This window comes from Carex rostrata, chromosome 8 (genome assembly GCF_964058835.1).
Source record: "Carex rostrata chromosome 8, lpCarRost1.2, whole genome shotgun sequence".
Lineage (NCBI taxonomy): Eukaryota > Viridiplantae > Streptophyta > Magnoliopsida > Poales > Cyperaceae > Carex > Carex rostrata.
Window position 1 is genome coordinate 8,285,732 of NC_135925.1, and position 25,851 is coordinate 8,311,582.

The 25,851-nt window shown below is 35.7% G+C and overlaps 4 protein-coding genes across 5 annotated transcripts; 2 read left to right on the forward strand and 2 right to left on the reverse strand.

Moving 5' to 3' along the window:
* The first annotated feature begins 514 nt into the window (after positions 1 to 514).
* Positions 515 to 6,531, forward strand: LOC144558403 (HNH endonuclease). Its single transcript, XM_078307251.1, has 7 exons — positions 515 to 1,050; positions 3,719 to 3,773; positions 4,228 to 4,302; positions 4,440 to 4,531; positions 4,940 to 5,021; positions 5,643 to 5,726; positions 6,218 to 6,531. Exons 1-7 carry the CDS (start codon positions 713 to 715, stop codon positions 6,341 to 6,343), a joined length of 852 nt encoding a protein of 283 aa, XP_078163377.1. The 5' UTR covers positions 515 to 712; the 3' UTR covers positions 6,344 to 6,531.
* A 764-nt stretch (positions 6,532 to 7,295) lies between these two features.
* LOC144557744 (YTH domain-containing protein ECT4-like) lies at positions 7,296 to 12,147 on the reverse strand. 2 transcript variants are annotated; one of them, XM_078306313.1, is made up of 9 exons: positions 11,907 to 12,147; positions 11,331 to 11,407; positions 11,100 to 11,244; positions 10,934 to 10,983; positions 10,176 to 10,694; positions 9,457 to 9,993; positions 8,736 to 8,948; positions 8,314 to 8,460; positions 7,296 to 7,822 (listed from the first exon to the last, which is right to left on the reverse strand). In XM_078306313.1, the coding sequence occupies exons 1-9, from the start codon at positions 11,932 to 11,934 to the stop codon at positions 7,607 to 7,609; spliced, it is 1,932 nt and encodes a 643-aa protein (XP_078162439.1). In that variant the 5' UTR covers positions 11,935 to 12,147; the 3' UTR covers positions 7,296 to 7,606. The 2 variants fall into 2 exon arrangements, with proteins under 2 accessions (XP_078162439.1, XP_078162440.1); XM_078306314.1 differs by lacking the exon at positions 10,176 to 10,694 and having other exon boundaries at positions 11,907 to 12,123.
* Positions 12,148 to 18,587: 6,440 nt separating this feature from the next.
* On the forward strand, positions 18,588 to 22,522 carry ZKT (protein containing PDZ domain, a K-box domain, and a TPR region). Its single transcript, XM_078307142.1, has 7 exons — positions 18,588 to 19,086; positions 19,724 to 19,830; positions 20,127 to 20,221; positions 20,481 to 20,557; positions 21,208 to 21,328; positions 21,434 to 21,493; positions 22,260 to 22,522. The coding sequence occupies exons 1-7, from the start codon at positions 18,710 to 18,712 to the stop codon at positions 22,398 to 22,400; spliced, it is 978 nt and encodes a 325-aa protein (XP_078163268.1). The 5' UTR covers positions 18,588 to 18,709; the 3' UTR covers positions 22,401 to 22,522.
* A 793-nt stretch (positions 22,523 to 23,315) lies between these two features.
* Positions 23,316 to 25,600, reverse strand: LOC144558325 (putative galactose-1-phosphate uridyltransferase). The gene is made up of 3 exons (XM_078307143.1): positions 25,070 to 25,600; positions 24,327 to 24,620; positions 23,316 to 23,684 (listed from the first exon to the last, which is right to left on the reverse strand). Exons 1-3 carry the CDS (start codon positions 25,556 to 25,558, stop codon positions 23,412 to 23,414), a joined length of 1,056 nt encoding a protein of 351 aa, XP_078163269.1. The 5' UTR covers positions 25,559 to 25,600; the 3' UTR covers positions 23,316 to 23,411.
* Positions 25,601 to 25,851: the final 251 nt, after the last annotated feature.

Below are 25,851 nucleotides of genomic sequence, written 5' to 3' on the forward strand. Positions count from 1 at the left end.
TTTAAAAACTGTAAAATTTGGTCTTCACACAATATAATATGCAGATTAAACACAAGTTGTTCGTATTGATAATTTAAACCTTAAAATTGTAAAATATGGATGCAAATTAAAATATGAGATTTAATTCGCGATGTAGTGAAATACAGTGCTCATCGAACATGAATATAAATTGTGATTTGTGAGTTTTCGTCCTATTTTACGTCACGAATTTAATTTATAATGTAATGTTGTAAGAAAAGGTTCGTGATTTTTTGGAGCAACGGGAATATCCCTCCTTCCGAAGAATTCAATCACCTAAGGTAACAGAAATATTCTGTTTAGATCCGGACCTTCCGATCGGGATACCCACGAAATTAAAGGGCCCGTACATTACGCATCGGACCGGAATTAGCCGGAATTCTGATCGGACGGTTCAAATCTTAACAGAAATATTACGTCACCTCAGAGCATACGGATTAGAAATATCAACATGTGGCTCAAAGACAGTCTCAGCGCTCTCCTGTTGCCACACTCCACAGGTTCGTCTTTGATCAACCTACCATTTGCTCTTCTTTCCCTTTTCTATCGTATTTCACATGCGCGCGCATATAGACCCACACGACAATCCAAATTTCGAAAAATCCTTTAAAGAATAAGCGATTAGAAGAGAAATAATTAAAATCAGAGGATCTCATCGGAGCTTTAAATTTTGGCCCTGCTTTGTTTTACTCTAATGGCGAGAATTTCATCCCAAGGAGGCCTTGGGTTGCCTTTCAACTGCGATCTCTTTGCTCAATTTAAGGGCATTACTAAGAGTAAGTTCTTGGAATGTCCAGTCCTGATCTCGAATGGAGGTCATAGAAGTGGGGTGCGGTCTGGTGGTAAATGGAGGATTGGTGCAGTCGGGAAGAAGAAGAAGCAGAGTGGACGATCGAAAGCTGAAGAGAAATATACTGAAGAAGTAGACAAGTTTGATCGAGAACTAATAGATGAAGTCATAGAAGAAGCATCTGAGTTTGAAAGTGATGAGCTTTCTTGTTTTAGAGGCTTGGTTTTGGATTTTTCTTATAGGTTAGTTAATTCATAGTCTTACCTTTTTACTTGAACATACTACTCTAGCACTTATTTAGATTAATAGAAAAGAAAATAAATAATTCAGTATCCAGTACTTGATTGAGAATTGAGAATTGAGGATTGAGGATTGAGGGGACCGATCTGCTAATGGCTGTGTAGGGAAAAATATATGCTACCCATTAAAAAAACCTATACTAAAAAAAAGTCAATATTATATATATAGAGTACGGCTAACGCGCTTCCTCTAGTATATGGGCCGAAATGCTTCCGGTGGAAAGTTGAAATTTCAAAATCCAAAAAGTCGATCTGAACCGTTCATCTTCTTCTCCATATTAATATCTGCTTGGAGACCAAATTTTACATTTTTCTGAAATTTTTTACTATTTATTAAGCCATTTTGAAAATCGCTGATCCAACGGTAGCTTCTGATTTTTACTGTTTGGTAAGCCACCGTTGGATCAGCGATTTTCAAAATGGCTTAATAAATAGTAAAAAATTTCAGAAAAATGTAAAATTTGGTCTCCAAGCAGATATTAATATGGAGAAGAAGATGAACGGTTCAGATTGACTTTTTGGATTTTGAAATTTTAACTTTCCACCGGAAGCATTTCGGCCCATATGCTAGAGGAAGCGCGTTAGCCGTACTCTATATATATATATATATATATACATATATGAGGAGGGATCCAATTACACCCTTTTTTGATGACACCAGATTACATCCTATGTTTACAAAGTCTAAACAGTCGATCCAAACCGTTCAACATGATGGACATGTTAAAATATGCTTGCAGATCAAATTTTACATTTTTCTGAATTTTTTTACTATATATTAAGATGGGTACAAAAATTCAACGGTCTGAATATAGTGATTTTTTTAAATACTTAATAAATAGTAAAAAAATTCTAAAAAATGTAAAATTTGATATGTAAGCACATTTTAACATATCCATTATATTGAACGGTTTGGATTGACTGTTTGGAATTTGAAAACTTTGAAAATAAAGAGTGTAATTCAGTGTCACCAAAAAAGGGTGTAATTGAATACCTCCTCATATATATATAGAGAGAGATGGGCTATGGTGCATTGCAATGCATAGACACCCTTGTGCATTGAACCATAAATTATCGATTCAAAGTCCAAATGACCGATCCAAGCCGTTCATCTTGTTCTCCATATTAATATGTGCTTGGAGACCAAATTTTTTTACTATTTTTTTAGATTTATTGAAAATCTGAAAATCCAGATGAACAGTAAAAAAACAGTAAAAATTTCTGGACCACCGGATCAGCGATTTTCAAAGTGGCTTAATAAATAGTAAAAAAATTCCAAAAAATGTAAAATTTGATCTCCAAGCACATATTAATATGGAGAACAAGATGAACGGTTTGGATCGGTCATTTGGACTTTGAATCGGTGATTTATGGTCCAATGCACAATGATGCCTATGCATTGCAATGCACCATAGCCCATCTATATATCTATATATATAGAGAGAGAGATGGGCTATGGTGCATTGCAATGCATGGAGGGGTTTGTGCATTGGACCATAAATCTAAAATCCAAAATTCAAATGGCTGATCCAAACCGTTCATCTTGTTCTCCATATTAATATGTGCTTGGAGACCAAATTTTATATTTTTCTGAATTTTTTTTACTATTTATTAAGTATTTTACAAAATTGTTGATGCAACGGTGGCTTAACAAAACAGTAAAATCAGCAGCCACCGTTGGATCAACAATTTTGTAAAATACTTAATAAATAGTAAAAAAATTCAGAAAAATGTAAAATTTGGTCTCCAAGCACATATTAATATGGAGAACAAGATGAACGGTTTGAATCGGCCATTTAGATTTTGAATTTTAGATTTATGGTCCAATGCACAAACCCCTCCATGCATTGCAATGCACCCCAGCCCATCTCTCTCTATATATAGAGAGAGTTAGGCTGGGGTGCTATGGATAGCATAGTGGCCTCTATGCTACGGCTCAATATTCGAGTTTTCAAAATCCAAACGGTCGATCCGAACCGTTCATCTTATTCTCCATATTAATATCTGCTTGGAGACCAAATTTTATAATTTTCTGAATTTTTTTACTATTTATTAAGCCACTTTGAAAATCGCTAATCCAACGGTTTTACTGTTTTGTGCAGCCACCGTTTGATCAACAATTTTGTAAAATACTTAATAAATAGTAAAAAAATTCAGAAAAATGTAAAATTTGGTCTCCAAGCAGATATTAATATGGAGAATAAGATGAACGGTTCGGATCGACCGTTTGGATTTTGAAAACTCGAATATTGAGCCGTAGCATAGAGGCCACTATGCTATCCATAGCACCCCAGCCTAACTCTATATATATATATACGGAGTTGAAAACAGTAGAAAAGTAAAGTGATGTAAAATGTATGACCACACTAACATGGTATGGCTGTGGAGTGGCAACTGCTGATTACTCCAAGGCCCAAATGAAAAGTAATTCTGGGCTTTTAAATTTCTTCTCAACCAATTTTTGCAATTTCAGAAAAATAGGAACAAAAATCACAATCTTTTGTTCTTCTATTCACTTGTAGAAGAATTACAAAGATAGCTTAGCTATTATAGGGATCAAGTAAATTATGGCGCTGACCGAGTGTTTTTTTTTCTTTATTATTTTATGTAGACCTGTGAACATTGTTTGTTGGAAACGTGCAATCTGTCTTGAATTTATGGAGAAGGTTAGATTATTCATTTTGTTTTCTATAAGAAAAATAGAGCATTTAGAAAATAAGGGTCTCGTGCCACAACATTTTGGTGTCACAAATTGATCTCATTCTCCTTCATGAGGAATGTGTCCACAAAGAATATTGTAATATATTATTTTATTTCATACAAGACCAATAACTCCTAATATAAATGGATCAAGTTAACTGAACTAGATATGCATTTATTGTTAGGTCTCTTGATCTTGTACACAATGTACTAAAAAAACTGAAATTTTACATGGATGAATCCCTCAAGAAGAAGCATAAATCAACTGTTGATTCATCATTTTGATTTTAAAATAGAAAAAGGAGATGGCGGCAACTTTTTGCACCAGAACCCTCTTAAAAACTTAAAATTTATGTTTTCCATGCTATAGTATGCTTCTATTATCTGTCTTTTTCTGTTTTGTTTTTCCCTTTTTTTCAGGCTGATGTATTGGAATATTATGACCAAACAGTATCATCTCCTAGTGGATCTTTCTACATTCCAGCTGTGCTGAGAGTAGGAACCCTTTTTATCTTAAGTTAGTTATTGCACAGTCTCTGGAAGTCCTTTTATCCAAATTTTGAAAGTGAGACTTGATTATTAGAACCTTTTTTCAATGTGGAAGAACTCTTTATTATATATTTCCTTTACAGGTTCCAAATTTGCTTCAAGCAGTTAAAAGAAGAACGGTTACGCAAGCCCTTAGTAGGAAAAATATACTCTTCAGAGATTCATACACCTGTCAGTAAGTGTCAGTTTATGGAAACAACAACTCGTTCCATTTTGTTTATATATCCATAAGCTATGTGCTCTCCTTTGATAAATTTCCATATATTTATTGGACCTTATTGTAGAACGTTGACAGGGCAAACAACTGTGTTATTTTTGGTTAAATTAGACCTGAGTTAATGCACAATTAAGGTTTAAGTGAGACTGAAACTCAGTCAATTTAACAAAATTTTCCCAAATAGAACTAATGGTTCGAATAATAGACTAGTATAAGTGCCTTGTGAGTTGTGAGGATAAGAGTAGCACAGAATGGTATAAAATTAAACTTACTGACGGCTTAATTTGCAGATTTTTAGGTCAAATGTGGTCAAATTTAGCCTATATTTATTCAAAGTGAGACTTAGTAAAGGGTTGCAACATGTAGGTATTGTTCTACACATGAGAACTTGACAGTAGACCATGTGATGCCAACTTCACGAGGTGGCCAATGGACTTGGGAAAATCTGGTATAACCCTCTCTATCACTGAGCTTGTTGCTTGAAGTTTCAAAAAGTTATTCCCTGTTTAAACATAATTGCAACAAAATTTTGAAAGTATTATTTCATAGTTAGATGAAAGCTTCAAATATTGGGTCTCGGTTCTTCTGGTTGGTTGCACTAAAGTTTGTTAAATTTTGACGCCATAACTATTGGTGAGTTGGTAACAAGAAAAGTAGGGCCCTACAATTCAAAATCAGGCCATACTATTGAAAATAGATCAGATTCATATAAAAGAGACCCTTTGAATTTCAAACCAGATCGATCCTGTTTGTTCGTTTTATATTAAATGGTCTGAATGAAGCCCTACTTTTCTTTTTAAACTGGGCAATAAACATATGTTCATGGAAAAACACAGAAAAAGTTCCAGAAAGCAAATATACCTGGTTATACTGTACCAGGTTGTACAGGACCTTCCAGGCTCATACTACGAAAAAGGCCGGTTCCTAGAACTAAACTGAGTTTTCAATCCTTGACTTTATTTAATTTCATCTGAACAAGTTTCCTAATATTTTCCCTTTTTTCTCTTATTTTGTTTTGTTTTCCCAATTAAATTATTTATTTATTTTTTAATAAAATTGTTTGCTTGAGGTGGCGGCATGTGAAAGCTGCAACAGAAGAAAAGGGCGGAAAACCCTGGAGGAGGCAAACTTGAAATTGCTCAGAACTCCAAAGGTAGCCATTAAATTAACCTCTCCTTTTCTTTCAGCAAAGGATTAGTACCCACTACCTGCCAAGTTGTAGGGAACTAGCACAGACCATTATAGGTGAAGATAATTTGAGATAGCCAAAAAGAATGATCGAAAGTCAATATAGGAACGTACAACAAAATATAAAATAAAATAAAATAAAAACTTATGCTGGTAAAGTACTCATTTGTAATTGTATCAGTCATCATTGGTGCTTCTATTGATTCCCAAAGGTGTACTGTCTTGGATGTTTGTTTGATTGTGAATATGGCAGAAGTGGAGATGTTCCTTGTTGGTACCATATATGTTGATGGTTGCTGTAAATGAATTTCTTTCGGTGTCCCTTGTGTTTAATTACTACCAAGTAGTTGGTTTTGTTGAGACATGAAAGGCACAGTACCACTTACTACAACCTAGCTACTTCCCAGTGATAAGAAGAATGATTGGCCTCTTATTGTTCAATTTGTATAATTGCAGGCCCCTAAAGATTTTGACATAATGGCAATACCGCTGACGTTATCAGCAATGAAGATGCTTAGGTCGAGGAAAGGTGTCCCTGATGAGTGGGCTGCGTATCTTGGAAAGCCTAAGTTTACCTTTTGAACTTTGTAAAAACCTACTAATTCATTTGCCATATATAGACGGATGATTGCTGCTGATCTGCTCGCCAAAAGTAATTAAATAATTAGTTATCAGAAACCCTATAAATTAATATTCAGAATCCAACTGTTCTTTCTCCCTCTTTATTTATATATTTTTAATGAAGGTTGGAGGTCTAAGTCACCTAACTATTTAATACCCACAAGGCATTTCTTATCCGGATTTCAAGCCCGCAACTTTCCACACGGAGGGAATTGCCTTTGCCACTATACCAAAGGCTAGTTCTCTTATTTTTCTATATTGATTCGAAATAATTGTAGAATACTCATCAAAACATAAATATAAATGACACCTCACTAGTCACTAAGAAGAGCTAATTGTGCATCAATGTATGATGAAAAATTTAATGTTTTCATATTGAAATAGGCAGAAGCCTTTTTATCTCTTTTTACTTGCAAAAAGAACAATAGTTAAAACTATATTATATCGAAGTACCAAGCTAGTAAGATTATCCATAACATCTTCAAAGTGCCTTTTTCTAATTTACCTATAATTTATTTAATAATTCAGAAAAGCACATGGGGATTAAGTGCCAAATTAGAACTTCTCATTCCCAGGGGAAAACTATATCGACTTGAAAGGACGCAAGGATGAACCAATATCAAAATATTTCATGAGAAGATAATGCAGGATTAGTGTAAAAAGTAATGGCAACAGAAGTTTAAATGGAAAAGTTTAGACAAGTCAAAGAGGTACTATTGACGATGCTACTCAGTTACCAGAGTTAGGGGTTCCGACATCTATTACTAGTTATGATGTTTCAAAAAATACTTTTACTGAGCGCATGATAAACATGATCCCAAATCTGTATCGTCCAATCTGAAACAAACACTCAAGATTGCAACAAGTGCCTATTCAATTAGCATTAGCAGTTTGGCACAAGTACCTCGACAAATGCAAGATAACTCAAAAACTTTACCTCCACAAAAGCCACTAAAACACATCCCCGTCCTTGCAGGCACTAAATCTCATACTAATAACACATTACACAAAGCCACTAATGGAACTAGCATAAAGGAACACTGCGAATGCAAAGACAAAAACAAAAAGCTATCCTCAGAGAAGAGGATGAACTAAAAGAACAAGGCTACTTGATATTTCTACCTCTAACCACTACTAAACTAAACCAACTTATAATAATATTAAATCAAAGGATCTAAAATACCCCTATTGAAAATTGCTAACTATGCCTCAAAAACCACCAATCTAGCAACCATTGGCCACAACTTTGGCAAAGGGTAACTTCTCTGGCGTTGGCTTGGCATCTTTTGATGCATTGACATTTTCTTTTAGTACATTTTGTTCTCCATTTGTAGCCTCAACAGACTCTCTTTGTGACACACAACTTAGTTCTGAGGGCTTCCAAGAAAGAGATTTAAGGTTTGCAACGTCCTTCTCATTTCTTTCCCCATCCGGTAGGACCTGCAAAAGAGTTAAAGTAAATGAAAATGAGGTAAAATTGTGCCTGCTATTACTATTGGTAATAAATGATGCATTTAATTTTGATCTGAACAACCTTTAACTTAATCTGATGGACAAGATCAAATAATTGCAAATTTACAATTTTCCAGTAATAAGAGAATCTCTACAAATCAGGACGAGCCGGGATTCATGTATTGCAAATTTCTCATTTCAGAGGTATCCTAAGCAAAACAAGGGCTCGGAGTGACCTAAAATTATGCATATTTACCTCCATCTAAAAGCACAGAAATTACAGCTAGAGAACTACGACGGTTAAATCACGATCTACTTGTTGCAAAATTTTCCATTTCAGAGGTTTCCCTTGCAAATTAGGCTCAAGTGACTTAAAATATGTAAATTGATCTAACCTAACCACACAGAAAATGCAAGTTGCAAAACCACAAGAGTCTGCGCTGTCAGAAGATGTGAATTCACCAAATTAGCAAATGTACCTTCTTAAGAAGCTGCTGTTGCTTGGCCTTTCTATCCCGCATGATTTTCTCGCGGGTATCATAGAAGGGAAAATCTTCTACAATAGAAGTTTTGTTGGCATGGCTCTTGAATAATTTTAACATCTCAATTCCTTGCTCTAGCTTCACCTACAAGCCAAAACATGTAATTTTTCAGCATGAAATCCCAACTGCAATATAATATTAAAAAATTAACCTAGCAATACCCCCAAAAATAGACGATCACAATCAAACAGATCTAGACTGAGTTCAATTATCCAGCAATTAATCTCTAGTGGTTAACTGAGCCCCAATTTAACTAACTTCACCCTAACCTCCCTCCCAATTGAGCAAAGAAATGATGCAACAAGTAATACTAAAAAGACAACAAAAAGACCAAACTTGTTATTAACCCCTATTCTAACCTCCTGGGTATCTCTGCTGTTGGTAACAGGCTTATTCTCATTATTCTCAAGAATAATGTGCTTGAGTATGTTATTAGGAACATCTTTGACTATATGCCATTTCAGAGGGAAGCAACCACTCCACTTGTCTTGTTGCCAATACTCTAAGGTCTTGTTAAAATCGACAGGGCCCACCATCTCTGCTACCCCCACAAACTGCCCACTTGTGTTCACCTAAACAAAAGAGAGGAGAGAAAAGGTAGCATCACTAATCTTGGAAACAAAACAATATCTTTTATCTTTTGGGGTCTACTGATTAGACTAGGAGACGAACTAAAGAAACTACATTTTTACAAAAAAACGGCACAAATTTCTTGAAATCTGAGCACACAATTTTTTGGTGTACATGCAGATATAACTCAACAACAAAACTATAATTAAGTTGACAAGTACAGCAATTACTACTACTTTTCTATATTAAATAAACAAAACCTTTTCACAAATGCTAAGCATACAGATAAATATAGAACCAAATCTTATATGGTAAACTTAATTCAGATCTACCAAAATAGGTGAAAAAAAGATGGAAGGTACTTATTTGCCAGGCATCAGTTGCAAATGTTGTATTTTGGTAAAATACTTTCAAGTTAGTGGGTATTATTTGCCAAAAGAAAAAAAAGATATGAATTCTGTGTGTGCGTGTGTGTGCGCGTGTGTACTCTTGAACAGCTGTCATACTAACCGAAAAGAAAAGGAACACCGGGCAGCTGTCAGCTTTCTCTTTATAGGCCGCATCAAGCTTTTTATTTCCATTAGGTGTGCTGGCCCATACACCATACTTCACACTCTTATGTACATCATCCTCGCTATATGACTTTATCACAAAAAACTTGGCATCCACATAAGTTTCTTCAAAATCCTCCCTGTTGTAGCAATCCTTCTCAACTGGAAGAGCAGACCCATTTTCAGTACCCCCATTCACAGACAGACCAGTCTGAGAAGTTTGGATTTTGGGCCTGCCAGTCCTGGGCCCACGATTGAGCTCACTAAGCCCGTCAAAGTTTTCATTGCCAAAGTAATTAAAACCATTACCCCAGCCCTTGGGCTTCTGCTTGTTATTTACACCCATTAGCGGACCCCACCCACCTGCTAGCCTAGACCCATAAAGGTTGGAGCCAAACCCAAGACCCGGGGAGAGGGTATTGTTGGTATAGAGGCTCATGGCATTGTATGGGTACATCCTGTTCATGTACCCTGGAGTCGTCGGCCTAGAGGAAGGCTGAAGAAATATAACAATATTTTATTAGATGTGAAAGTTCAAATAACATGATAAAAATTATATGCAAATATATATTTTTATATCAGTTATTGCCAGATATGCTAAGTACTAAACACCCCCCCCTCCCCGGCCTCTCTCCCGTGCACACACCCAAATCACAGAAGTGAAATTTGCAAACTTACCATGTAATGAGGAATGGGACGAAGATTTTGATTCCTCCCTTGCAACTTGTTACCACTAAACCCAGTAGTAGAACCAGTACTAGTCGCAGATGTTACATTTTGCTTGTCAGAGAAATTATTTGCCCCAGACCATGGTGAGTTCCTCCCTGCACGTGTTTGGTTTTGATAGCTTGAGGAAGCAACCCCATTAGCTGAGGCAACTTTTGCATAAGAACCCTTTCTCATATTCAAATTTCCATTCATGCTATTAGACCCAGGATTGGCCGCATCAGCAGAAAGAGTGGGTGTGTCAGACACCTGAGAAGTGGATACCTCACCTTGAGTAGAAGTGTTGTTTTTCTTGGTGTATGTAGCTTTCTTGTGAATCTGCGGCTGGTAAAATGAACCGGGAAACTGGTATTGTTGGGTTCCATAATAGGACCCATCATGACCCAGTGAGGGGGCAGGGGAACCAGGTGACGTATAAGGGGCATAAGAGGCATAACCGTACCCGCTGTGGTACATATCTCCATATACTCCCTACCAAAACAAGTAAACAATAAAATGAAAATGAAAATTTGGATGTGCGTGTGTGTGTCTACGCAACAATATTGACCTTAATTAAATCATAATATTGAGGCAATGTAAAAGATCTGGTCAAACCGAAGCCACTAGTGAAACCATTGTACTACAGGTACTGAAGCCTGATACCTTATTAGTATTTTGTAATCTGCAATATTAAGGAACTCAAACAAACGATAAATATTAGTTGGACTTACCGGTGAAGGTAGCTCCCCATCACTCCACATATTTCCTGAAGCACCATACACTGAATTTCCAGAAGAAAACAAAACGAAAAGTAGAATTAAGCTAACCATTTGTCTATGGAAATAAAAAAGGAAAAAAAAAATTACGACAAGCCATATAGTAACAGATATAACTCACTCCCATAGTAATAAGTTGCAGCTGGGTACCCTCCTGGCACATAATACATGCTTGAATCTGCAGACCCTTGGGTTGAAGGAGTCAGAGACCGGTCAGCTGGTACTGGTGGAGCTGGTATAGTGCTGCCACTACTAGTATCAGCCGGCTGTTTGGTCAAGAGGAGAACAGATTAGAAAAGAGAAGTTTATTATTATCAGCTGGGAATAAATATAATAGAGGGTATTTTCTTGCCTTGTCAGTTACAGCTGGAGATTCGCTCTTTTGGGTTTTAGTGTCCAAGGTCAGGTTTTGTAGCAGATCAGTGGCTTCTGTGGGAAGATGGTCAAGGTAAATCTACAATACGCAACTTATGTCACAATAAAACTAGTAATGGTTCATGGCTTTCAATACCAAATCATCCTAAAGCAAAGCTAACCATGCAATCAACCATTACCAAAAAGAAAATGCAGCGAAGTAATATCAAATTAGTTAAAATACTGACAATACAAGTTTATCAGGGGATCAAAAAGAAAAAACTTAAAATTAGTCCTTTGTATTAGTTTTAGCAAACTCGCTTCAGGTGGGATTCGAAATCCACAAATATTGCGGTTGCAAAAATATAAATAACAATGAGAAAAGGAGAAACTATGGAAAATCTTTTTTACTAAAAACAGCTTAAAAGGTATAGCATGCAGAAATAGATCAAATATGATCTAGCTGAATAGCTAAACAACACGAGATCTGGCAAACTCCAGAAAAAAACTGAGAAGTACGAGAATGGTCTAAAACCCTAAATCTCTGATCCAAGTAGCTCTTAAAAAAGGATACGATCTGAAGAAGGAGAAACAGTCGCCATGGTAGATCTCTCGAGAGAGTTGACGAGCTCGAAAAAAGAAACCCGAGTCAAGTTGGCGAGGAAGCGTAGAGGAGAGAGAAAAACCCTAGGAGTAAGAATAGCAGGAAGGGACTGAGCAGACGACGCGCCGCCACTTGAAAGGAGAGAGACAAAGGAGGGAAAGAGAGAGAAAGATGTTGGGTAATATAAAAGAGCGCTTTGGTCACGGAGAAATGGTGATTCAAAATTAGCACACGGCTCTCGTATTGTCCACCGATCCTGTGTGATCACAATTCGTGCAACTCTTTTTATGTGTTAATATATTTCTTGGAAAGTATATTGGTTTTTTCGGTGTGGATGTCGACAGAATTTTTGCAGCGTGATATGTGGCTCTCTGGATTAAGTGTGAATTAGCCTTGGAGGGTAATACTAATACGTGCCGGGAGACGGGGAGAGAGCGTATTGGTCGTTTCGGTGGGTCCCCCACGGAGAAGTTGATAGGGCGTTTCTTATCAGAGAGATTTGTGTCTGAACCTGGAGTCCTGGACCACCGGGTCCAGGTGGAACTTAAAATATTGTACGATATTAAAACAAAAAATTATCCTTCAATTAATTATATTAAAAAATAATCAATATTTCCCTGTTAAAATTCAGAAGGCCATAATGAAAATTTTGATTGCCTGTGACGGTATATTACGGACAAAATTTATTTATACCACCATCGAAATCAAATAAATTGTTCGGATTACGCAGAAAATGCATGATGCATCGGTTCAAATCAGTGTTTTAAATAGCGCGCTATAGCGCCGCTATAGCGTTTTCCAACCAAAAAAGCTATGGCGCTATGCCCAAATAGCGCCGCTATAGCGCGCTATTCCGCGCTATAGCGCCGCTATTTGAGCATAGCGCAATTTTTTTAACCCGTACGCTATTTCGCGATAAACGCTATTTAAACCATTGGTTCAAATTGTTATTGCTCCCATCTAAATTAATCGGTCATTTCATATCTTTTGTTGCCAGCTAGTTGTTGAATAATAAAAATATATTTGATTGGTGAATTTTTATGTGCGGATCTAGCCCGTTAAATTTTATCGAGATCTATGCAAACTCAATCTCAAAAATCTCTCCTTATAAATCGACAATTGTCCATCCGCACCTAATACGATGATCACTCGTAAGTGGTGTCTAAAAAGTAACTTATTATTTGGTTGGAGTATTCATACACCGAAACATATAGTATTTAAAGTAATTTTGAAATTCATTAAGAATAGATTAATGTGAAATTTTTAATAGTATTTTTCATGTTAAGTAAAAAAAAAATTGTAAGCATGTTATTGTTGGTTTTATAGATTTCTCGTATATTCAATTTAATCTAATTCGAGTGTCATTTTACATACCATCAAGACAATAGGATCTGGACGCCAAGGTAGACCACCCATCCGATCCGAATTCGGGTCAGATTCTCTAAGTAACTCAAACTTTACTTTGTGTTTGGCTGGGGACAGTCCGATTAGAATCTGAATTAATTCGGTGCAGATTAAAATTCACAGAATTTCTGTAATATTCGGACGTGTGAATTCCAAAGTCGGACGGTCCGGATGCAAATCCTCCAAAGTCCAGGATTTTAGGAATATTTCATGTGTGCAGTGTGCGAATCTGCATCACCCCAGGTACCTGAGGTGCAAGCGGTGAATCTAGACCATTCATTTCACTTGACACGAATCTCAAAGCAGACCCCCTCTAGCCTCAACATGCACCGGATTGAGTTTGATATGAATGAAATTGATCTGGGCCGTCCATTGTTTTGAATTGCACCTCTGGTGCCTGGGGGGATACGGACTCGCAGTGTGCCCTCCCGAAAGCAAGTTTTTTGTATTGTTTCGGTGTAGCGAATAATTTTACAAGGATTTTACCTCAGTTAATCTATTCTCCCCGTATTATTTTTCGAATGAAGATTCTTCTTAGAATATTTGATGGTCACATCTTGTGGCGAGTGTGACGAAAATCAGAATACCGATTTGGACTCGTATTCGGACTCGAACTCGGTACGGGTTAATTATTCTTCACTCTTCTTGAATAGCTAGGCACAAGTCTCAATAATGGGTCTCACTGGTTTATCATTTCCTGTGATAATTAATTGTATAATTAAATTATGTTGTGTTTTCTATAAAACTTAATTATGTTACTATTTTTTAGGTTTGACTATTTTATATTTTCTATGTTGCTTTAATTATGTTAGAGTTTTCAAGAATTAGTCATTATGTGTTGTTAGTTTTTAAGTTGGACTTTTTGGTTTTTCTAAGTTATTTATTATAATAGTTGTATTATAAAAGAGATGGCATGTCATCTTTTTTAAGGAAGTTAACTTTGATCAATATATTTTTATATTCTCACCTTTTGCTATTTAGCATTTCTTTATTTCTATTCCACTAAACTGCTTTCGAGATCTAACACTAGCGAAGTCAAGATTCAGGATCGAGATTGAGTTAAGTGGTATTAGAGCAAGTTCGACAACCATCTTCGCGCTTGTGTGAAGTTGTATCCCCAACAACTTCCTCGTTTGACAACCACTATCATCAACCGTTCTACTCAACAATCTCAACAACAACAATGACATATCCGAACCTTGTTGCCATCCTCGAGCGAATGCAACAAAATCATAATGCGTTAATCGAACAAATGCAGAAAAAGCATAAAGTATTGATCAAATGCATTACCGGAGTCAAAGAACGCCTTAATCCCAACAACATGACAGACCAACCTCAACCGCAACAATCCATCTTCACCTCCAAATCAAATGTCAACCATTATAATGAAAGAGTTCCAAGAACAACCAAATGAGCTTGAAAATAAGCTTGTCACATGTGAAAAAAGTCAAGGTTTGTTATTTAACACTCCTCCAATATTTGATGAATGCTCCGATGATGAAGACAACAACACTTTGATGGATGAATCTGAGTCAAAAATAGATACTGCTGAGAACTCTTCAAACTTCAATGAAGACTTTATTGGTGATTTGCGGATGATTTTGAGTAATCTTGCAAATGCTTTGTCCATGGAGGTTAGAACTGATCTCTTGTTGCAAACAAAACATGTGTGTTTGATCAACAACGGGGTCATGAGTTCTGGCTACAATGATCCATTCTTACAACTAAGTTTCAAATCAGAAAATGCAAAGTTTGTGGTCAACAACACTTTTGCGTTTACCGTGAAATTTGAGTGTGTCATGCTGGACAAAGAAACCAAATACAATCCATTGAAAGATTGAAGTCGACTCTAATTTGTTGATTTCAAAAGTGATGCAACGAACACATGGCGATTATTGGCATTTTATATTTGTATCAAGGATCTGATGAAACACATGCATAGAAAACCCAATTTGAAAGATGATTACAAATATTTATTGGTGTTTGATATGAAATTATATTGTTTGAAAGAGATCTACAGGAATAAGAACAAGAAGAGTCGAATTCAAGATGAAAATTACAAGCTCGGGGTCAAGCTTTCATCAATCAGGGGAGTATGATGAAAATCAGAATACCGACTTGGACTCAAACTCAAACTCGGTACAGGTTAATTGGTCTCCAATCTTCTTGAATAGCGGGCACAAGTCTCAAAAATGGGTCCCACTAGTTCATCATTTCCTATGATGATTAATTGCATAATTAAATTGAGTTGTGTTTTCTATAAAACTAAATTATGTTACTATTTTTTATGTTGTTTTAATTATGTTAGAATTTTCAAGAGTTAGTCATTATGTGTTGTTAGTTATTAAGTTAGATTGTTTGGTTTTACTGAGTTGGACTGTTTGATTTTTCTAAGTTATTTATTATGATGGTTGTATTATAAAATAGATGGCATTTTATCTTTTTTAAAGAAGTTAATTTTGATCAATATATTTTTTTTTAGAGAGATTTATTTTCGTCGTTTTGCTATTTAACACTTCTTTGTTTCTATTACACTAAACTGTTTTGTTTTCGAGATCCGTAACTAGAGGAGTCAAGATTTGGGACCAAAATTTGCGTCAGAGTGATTCATGTAAATTGATCGCTTTAAAGACCTTTGTCGGCTTTAAAGCTGATGGGTCATGGGTGGATAAATTGATCGCTTCATAGAGTCACGGACCGAATAATCTCATGTGAAATGTGCCGCAGTCAAATTACCCTTATATATTACATTGAATTATGAAATGGGATCATGAAGATGTTACACGTGCAATAAATAAAAAATATAAGAAATGGGATCATTAAGATGTTCAGTTGTGGGGATGTTTATCAAAAAAATCATTCAGAGATCTCAGTTAATCACATGGACAAATAAAGAGAGGTATAAACTGGACGAACATATGAACTTTTTAAAAATGAATTTTTGAGACGTGCTAAGAAGAAGCTTGTTATTTATAATTGCTAATGCCAAAGATAATGTTTTAAAATTTTCACAGTAAAAGGCAAGGATTTTTTAACTGAGAAAACAGCAACCTCCTATGTACGTAAAGAGCGTTCTCTTTTGACACTAGAATGTTCTTGTTGAATATAATTTTTAGAGTAGAACTAGAATGTTCTTGTTGAATTTTAATAATAGAGGAGAAACTGCATGTGAAATAATATTGATTTCTATTGAATTATCAGAGTTGTATTTCTATGTATTGATATTGATATCGATCTCGACTTGATTATCATTTCTGTTCTCTATTTGTAATACATATTGTCTTTTTTCTATTTTTAAAACTACAAGAAAGGACAGACGTTTGCTTGATTAATCTTATCCTCTTGATCAATGACGAACGACTGAGATCACACCAAGTCTCTGAGTAGGATACAAATCTGCTGCTATTATGGAGGATAGCAGGACCATGTTATTTTATAGAGAGACAGAAAAGAGAGGAGAGAGATAGAGAAATTGTAGCTAATTTGAACTTTGTTGGATAAGCTTAATTCTAAAATATATTGTACTGATTTCAAATAACAAATTTAAATTGTTGAAACCGATATGCTTCATGACCGATGCGCTGACATATCAAATTTATAATTATTATAAACATATTTATGAAAAATGAATGCATAAAAATTAACTTATAAATTATATATTTTTGACCGCTTTAGTTTATACTAATTAATTCGGAAAATTAAGAATTTGACATGTAAATGTATCACTCGTGAAATAGATTGGTTTTAACTGTTTAGATTTGTCATTTGAAGTCAATTCGATAGGTTTTGAAGTCAAACTGATTAAAGAGCTTGGTGAACTTGAGAACACGTAGTTCTACTATTTATTTTAATATAAAATATAAAATGAGGATAAAAGATGATTTGTGAACACAAAGAGAGAAATACATAATTTATAATTAAGATTAAATACGAGAGTTTGTATGGTTTAAAAGGATAGAGACGTTATTTAGAATTTTAAAGGAAAAGTATATAATTTTTAAGTTTAAATTGAGAATTTTTATATTTTAAAAAAGAAATATAATAGTCTGAACTTTAAAAAGATGCATACTATTAAAATTTGAAAATACCCGTTAAAATTTAAAGACTTTTTTTTTTGCCCTTAATAAATTTTACGAGGTAAGATTATAATTTTTTTCTACAGGTCCACGTGCGTAAATCCACGTTTACGGTGAATTCATATCGCCTAAAGTAACCCAAATCTTGAGTTTAGATCTGCACTGTGAACTGTCAGATTTGTTTTGGCACGGATGTTAAAGAGTCCCGTTGCTTCTATTTTGGGTCGGATTGATCGGATGGTCTAAATATAAACACAAAATTTTACTTGCTTCAGTTCAGAGGATCCGGACTCTGTCTCCGGTGCGGAATGAAATCTGCTCCTTTTCTTGAAAAAAGGAGGACTCTCCTATTCTCCAATCCGAACCGTTGAAAATCGATCAAACGGGTTTAATTACATCTGATTTATTTATGCTTTGAGATTCGTACCATGTTAAAAAGAAATTGAAGCCGTTTGATCAATGTTGAACGGTTCGGATTGGAGAATAGGAGGGTCCTCCTTTTCTCAAGAAAAGGAGCAGATTGGCTTCCCTCCGGTGCGTGCGGTTCCACGTAGAGGTGTTCATCGGGTCCGATTTAATCGGTTTTAAATTGAATCGAGAGAGTTTGAATTAAATGGTTTAGTTTTTTACAGTTAAATTGATCGGTTTAGTTCATTTTTTAAAACTAATTTAATTGTTTAGATTAATTCGATTTAAAAATTTTAAAACTAATTAGATCGAACCGATTGAAACTTTTAAATATGTCTCCATCCGACTCACAAATATTTTACAAAATTTTTAAATTACGACACAATAATAATATATACTGTTTGATTCAATTTAAAACTCGTTAAATCCAAAAAAAAAAATCTAAATCCATCTTAAAAAATAAACAAAATTTATTTATTTTTAAGAATAATTTTCTTATTTCGATTAAATCAAACAAACTCCAATTTAATTTATTCGATTCGATTTTAATTCAGCTAATAAATTTATTTTAAAAATTAAATAAATTTTAATTTATCTATTTTATTCAGATTTTAACCGAACTAATGAACAACCCAATCTCCACGCGGCAAAATAAGGTGACATGACGACTTCGGATCCAGAATATGCCTCCGTTGGTCAGACTCCAGCAATTCCAAAGACAACCAAGTGCTTCTGTGGTCTTTATTTCAAGTTTTCTTGGTGCTACCACTAAATACTAACCACAGAAGCATGCTCTTCTTTGATCCTCCCTCTTCACCATACCCGAAAGGAGAAAGCTACACCTAGGAGGGGAGAAGAAGAAATCAAGGAGGAAAAGAAAAGGCAATGCCTCTCACTTCTTCAAGCAACGCATCCCTCTGTTCTTCACCTTCTCTCTCTAAGCCAAGATTTCACCTCTCTAGGCACCACTCCACCAAATTATCTCAGTCCCTGTCCCCCCAGCTGTACATTTCATGTACCGATTTGCCAAACCACTCAATCTTCGCTGTTAGAGCTTCACCGGCTACCGAATCGCAGCCTTCCAAATCAGAAGGGGAAGGAGAGGATAATTTCGAGGAGTATGAGGTGGTGATAGAGAAGCCGTACGGATTGAAGTTTATGAAAGGGAGAGATGGTGGCACGTACATTGATGCAATTGCACCGGGAAGCTCAGTCGACAAGGCCGGCGTGTTCTCAGTTGGAGATAGAGTGATTGCCACAAGGTTTCTGCTTTGATTAACAATTTATTCTGTTTCCTTTAGTCTTGGCTTACCTATGAAGTATTCCTCTATCCTTTTATGCTGGTAATTACTGGTTTCCACTGATCAAATGGCACAATATGAAGTTCATGCTATTTATAATTATTAAGGAGCTGATACTGTTTTACTTCTTTCGAAGCAGTGACAATAGACATACCAGACCATCCATTTTCTTAGTGCTCAGCCCTCGAAAATTTTCAATTTTAGAAATGAGCTGCCTGAGCTTTATTGTTATGGTAACCGTTGAAAATGGCTGTTAGGATATAGTTTATTCCTACATAGCTAAATAAGTTAAAATTAAGTAGCTCTACTTTATAAAAAGAAACAGTAAGTGGTTAAATGCTTAATTTTCGGAAGCTAGGGAGTTCAATTTGCCAAAATTGAGTTGGCTGATCACCGGAGAAATAAATTAGGAAAGAAAAGAGTTAATAAATTGCTTTATTCGTACATGCCTCAAAGGACTTTATTTGTCAATTTGTTCATATGCTGTTTTGTGTTTAACTGTGTATTGATACATTGTTCCCACCTCCAATATAAATAAATGTAACCTCGCTTTTAAATTTTAATTGGGTAGTAGTAAAGTGTGTTTTTTTTAAAACAGCGCTGTCTTTGGGGAAGAGATTTGGCCTGCAGCAGAGTATGGAAGAACAATGTACACCATCCGTCAGAGAATTGGACCTTTGTTGTTGAAAATGGAAAGAAGATTTGGTACTTGTCTTTTATCCTTTGCTAGAGCTTATTATGTGCCATATAAATATCTAGCACAATTCCATGCACCAGTATCACCGTATCACCAACCTGGACAAAACAAAACAATTCCGAGGACTACAGAGCTAACAGTAAATATATGCAGATAAAACTTTTGCATTCTTTCATGTTCTAAATTGTGCTTCGATTTTTGTGTTTTTCATGGAGCTAGGTGTCACTTTCTTTTAAATCACGAATAATTTGTCAAAGTTTGAAAGATCACTATTTAGCACTAAGTTCTGCAAATGCGAAAACAGGAAAAGGGGATGGCGGAGGTGAACTTACTGAGAAAGAGATCATAAGAGCAGAAAGGAACTCTGGTGTTATTAGCAATCGAGTTAGGGAAATACAAGTGAGTATAATTTTACCTAGTTATATTTGTTACCGGTGTCGTGGTGCTAACTCTGTACCTGTGAGAGTCGATGTTTCCTTCTCTTTTTTCCTAGGCAAATTGAGCCCGATACATTAAATGAAGGCCAAGGTAAAAAAATCCTTTAGTTGCCTTTAGTCTGGTTACTGTTGATTCAGGGTAATATGGTGATTTAGTGTACCACCTACTGGGGATTTAGTTTGATTTGATTTGATCTTTTGCACTTTTCAATAATAATTAGATGCAAAATGCCATGAGGAAAATGGAACAGAAGCAGAAGCGGGCGGAGAATCTTCGCGAAGGTTTGAAGCTTTACAAGTAAGAGTTGAAATACATTTTTACACAATATATTTTAGTTTTTTAATATCTCAAATTAAATATAGCTCAATAAATTATAATATCTGAAGTGCAAAAATGGGCTAAACTTAGTTAGCTCATGATAAGGAACATTTGTTTAACCCCTATTTGACATGGAGAATATCTGAAGTGCAACCACAAAATGCGGCTTTAGTTGACTTCCAAACAAGTTCAGGAATGGTGTTTCCAGATTTTTTGTTAAGAACTGTGTCTAGGAAAAACAGTTATTGTCACATGTGAGTTATTAATTTGATTCTTGACATCAGCAATTTCAGTTAAATAATGGCATCAGTCTTCTTTATCAGTTGAATCATGTCAACACTTCTAATGTTGCACAACATATGGTTTCTTTCAGAATTTCGAGAAAAGTAGTTAAATATCATACAAATTTTAATAGAAAGGAACTCTACGCCAACTTTATTAAGACAACCATTTTATTATTTGTTGTTGAGATGTGTTGTACAGGAGACTTTATTTGTTGTTAAGACAACCAAGCTATTGATTTGTTGAAGTTGAGACTGTTGGAAAGCATCAAACTTGTGTTGAAAAATGAAAGCAGAATTTTAGTGACATTTCTTATGCTCTGTAATATCTTCTTTGGTTATCACAAGGGCCGGCAAATATGAAGAGGCATTGGAGAAATTTGAATCAGTTTTGGGATTAAAACCAGAAGGTGACGAGATCTCTGTTGCAAGTTATAATGTAGCTTGTTGTTATTCCAAGCTTAACCAGGTAACAATCTCATTTTACTCGCTCAATCTTTTCAAACGGAATAAATAAAGTAATAATTAAACGGAAAAATAAGTAATGCGGAATAAAATTATATTCATATGTCAGTTGCAAGCTGGACTATCTGCACTTGAAGATGCCATGAAGGCAGGATTTGAAGATTTCAAGGTAAATGTCCACTGGACTGAATTCTTGGTTTTTCTGTTGGAAAATTGTCATTGCCCCTACATGAAAATATTATCAGTGCCTCTTTATTACCACAAATCTGATGCTTACCTTGAAAGCTCAGAAAAAACCCATCTCTTAGCTTCTTCAGATTCAGAAATGACCAAAGACCCCTCCCTCGTTTATAGAGAGATGCAGAGTAAGGAAAGGACAGGTGGAGGATTGTGCCTAAATATTAAGAAGGATAAGCCCCCTTCCTGGCGGTTTTTGGTGATACTTTCTAGTGTTTAGGAAAATTTTACAGATATTGCCCAGTTGGAAACCCCCTCAAAACTCGTCCCTGAATTTATGTTCAAAATTTCCTCAAATGATCCCAGACTCCCATACTTGTGGTATAATTGGTTAAAACAAATTAAAATAATTCATGGTTCTCAATTAATCTGTGATCGAGCTATATGGCAGAGATTTCTAGCTCACCCCTTGGAAGAGGATTTTGTTTGATTATCCTAATAAAACGGGAGAAGAGGGATGTGTGCATGTGCGTTTGTTTGCCTCACATGCTATGAGACATTTATGTCTTGTATGGGTGTTGTGTGATTTTGATTATTGAAGGGTCTACCCCTTCCGAAGAGGAAATCCCTTTGGTTTTGACGGCCTTGTACTTTGCAGCTTCTTGAATATGTGAAAAAGAGGATTTCTAAAAGATGCAAAATACAAATCATGTCTATTTGTCAAAATAGTATCTTACAATAGTATTTGCTTTATTTAGGCCATTAGGAACGACCCTGATCTGGCAAACTTGAGAGCTTCTGAAGAATTTGAGCCTCTTATGAAGAAATTTGATGAATCTTTCATCAACGAGAATGCTATCAATGCCATCAAATCATTATTTGGATTTGGCAAGAAATGAAGCACCTATTAAGTTAACTATCTGTTCAACAACATTTTTGCCTTGCGGTGGTTTCTTTTTAGCCTGGCATGTACATTCAGTTCAAAATACATAGTCCGTGAGAGGAAAAAAAAGTTACTCCAGTGGTATTTTTCCATGTCTAATAAGAAAATAGAAAAAGAAAAAGGTAGGCGTCAAAAATTGAGAACAAACAGGAATTTTTTTTTTTTTTTTGATGAAAACCCGTGGGGCAAACAAACAGGAAGTTAACCTGCAATAGATGACATATTCGGCAGAAATGGTTTAATTGGGCAATAATGCCTAGCTTATTTCGTGCCACTACACCAGTTCTATATTTTTCTCATTTACGATGTTTATTGATTTTCGTTATTATTATTTTTTTGGATAAAAAAATCTGTGGTCAAGCCATCCATCTATCCAATTATCAACTGTTTAATGTCACAAAAATCTCACATCCGAATTTTGAATCTATCAACTATTAAATATCCACAACCACCTTCCATAGACCAGTCCCATCCGAGGATTTTGAATGTGGGAGTTGGGACTGCCTTTTGCCACTGGGCTGGTTAATTGTTATTATCTATTTTTGTACATTCGTATTTATAATTTTTCCAAACACAGCCAGTTCATGATGTCATCATATATTAAGGAAATTAGAGCGATCACATGTCACTCAGATTCAGGAACCAGTGCATGAAGCACCATTTTTGAAGCACGAAATCAATTACACATTCAAATTTTAGTTGATGTTACTCACATATTTCGGTATTAGTTTCTTGGAATAATTTATTCATCAATTTTGTTTTATACATGCACTTATAGCGATACTCATATTATACATCAGGGCGAGATTGAGAACATTCACGAAAAAAAAAAAAAAAGATTGAGAACCGATTAAACTTGTGCATACATCCATTTCAAACTTGACAAAAGAAAATATATAATGCAAAATCGTGTAGTCAATAAACAGCCGTATTTAATCATGAAATTATTTATTTGAATAAATTATGCTTAAAATTTAGAACCTATCTTGCAGTCCACTTCCCGCAAAACCTTGGCAGCATCTTCAGGAAAAACTGGGTTTATATAACAGCCTGTACCAAGCTCAAATCCGGCAGTGGTGCCCAAGTGGGGCACTATTTGAAGGAACCAATGAGAGTAAGGTACACAAGAGGGAGAGAGGTCAAATGGGGCAGTATGAATTACAAAATTGAAAGGAGGGTCGTTTAGCTGCTTCGCCAACTTTTGAAGCATGAGCTTTAATAGACCCCCTAGATCCATTGCCTGTCAGAAAAAAAAAATGTATGTAAATATTTGAGAAAATAATTTCACTAAAGTCCTCGAGTTCAGAAATTGAATGTACCGACCAGGAACCATGTAAAAAACTCTGTTTTTATTCCTTCAATCATTTTAAATTGTTACAAGGCTCACAGGGTTGACATGCAAAAGATCACATTAAATACTGCATACTCAGAAGCTGTACCCTGAGCACAAGTGATAAAAGATCTCATAGACCTCTCCAATTTCTTTTGAAAACCATCATAACTAAAAACTTGGGGGTACAGGTGGTCCTCACTGTATAGTATTGGTACAGCATGCTATTAATTTGCATTTACACCCAAACAAACCAAATTTGCAACAATTAAATCTAGTCCACCATTCAAAAAGAATTTTCAGTTTACAACAGCAAAAAGAAAAGAAAAAAACAAGGACATCAAATTGTCAAACTATCCCTATACTATCCAGTGCATATCACACCATATGAGTTACAGATAGGCCTAAACAGTATCAAAGCATATTGGTGGTATGTATATTCTTTACTGGTACAAAACAGTAACAGACTTGGTATACCAATCCAAATCAAACTGGAAATACTCTAGAAAGCCAAGACAACATAATATAACCTAAAAGAAAAGAAGCACTGACCTTAGCACAGTCCAATTCATGGAAATATGTACTATGCTCCCTAGGCACAATCCAAATCTCAAAAGCATATGAGGCTGCAAAGGGGGCCATTGCGAAAAAATGGGTCGACCCATTTATCATCAAGTTTTGATCAGACTGAAGGTCACAGACACTACATTTTTCAGTTAGGTCAAAAATCTCCTTCATGCAACTAAGCCGAGCAGTGACTGAAGGTGGAATTACAGGAATGCCCACGATTTGACTGTGTGAGTGTGTCATCGATGCCCCTGCTGCTGCTCCGTGGTTTTTGAAAACCTTCATAGGTCAAATAACAGGAAAAGGGAACCAAAACAAATACATTTAGAAGTAGCATGGCTATTATAGTAATTAATAACTTAGTTCAATATAAAAAAATCTATTTTCTCCAATTAAAAGCCATTTGGCATATTCAGGAAGAAGAATCTTAATTGCATGATGGTTTATGCAATTTAGCAATGAACATCTTATAATAAATGGCAGCAATTTGTGCTGAGAACCTTCACATGTTCATTAGCAGACTGATTGATCTGCGAACAGTGTGTGGTATCCTAAAATTAACAACATTCTAAGATTAACAAATTGACTATGAAATATGCAATTAAACTTCTTTGAAACAGCGAAAACAACACTCTACTCGCGATTTTTGAACTCTAACTAAATCTTAGTAGTTAGCGCATGAACACCCAAAACCAAGAAAACAAAGCTAATATACGGATCAAACAGACCTGCACATATTTAACGGATCCAAGAGCTTTCAGCTGCTGGACGCGCTCCACATATACAAGCAAAACCTCACCAACGGCCTCCGGTTCAAGATCACGCATGGTAACTGCATGATAAGGGGTCTCTATAACCACATCATGGAAACCAAAACCAGTGACCTGACAAGGCCCCACTGCATGATCCGACCCGGTATCAGGCGGATTCACATCGCGGCGCAGTGCCGGATATAGATTCTCTATAACTCGAATTTTCCAATCGGACACTAGAGGAGGGACGCGAAAGATCTCTGGGGCACACTCGTTCTCGCGTCCAATGCAGAAGGGGCAAGAACTAGGGTTGGGATTTGAGTTGGGGTTCGCGCTTTTGGATTTGAAGTCGGAGGGGCGGCGCGATCGGGCGGGAGAGAGGACGACCCAGCGCCCGAAAACAGGGTCTTTTCGGATTTCGGAGCTCCGATTTGGAAGCTGAGCCTCCCCCTCCGACGACGACATCAGCGTAGAGAGATGGGTCTGGGATCGTCAGTGATTGTTAATTTTTTGTTGGAGCATATTCCGGAGTATGGCTAATATAACGCTAATATATTTCAGTCTATGCAAAGCTAACTTCAAAAACTATCAAATCGATTTCAAATGATGAATTCAAATAGTTCAAACCAATTTATTTTATGAGTGATGCATTTACATGCAAACTTTTTATATTTTCAAGTTATTTTAGTATCAAATCAAGTGAAATTTTTTTTGAAAAATAAATATATTAAAATTAACTTAAAAACTCAAACATTTGA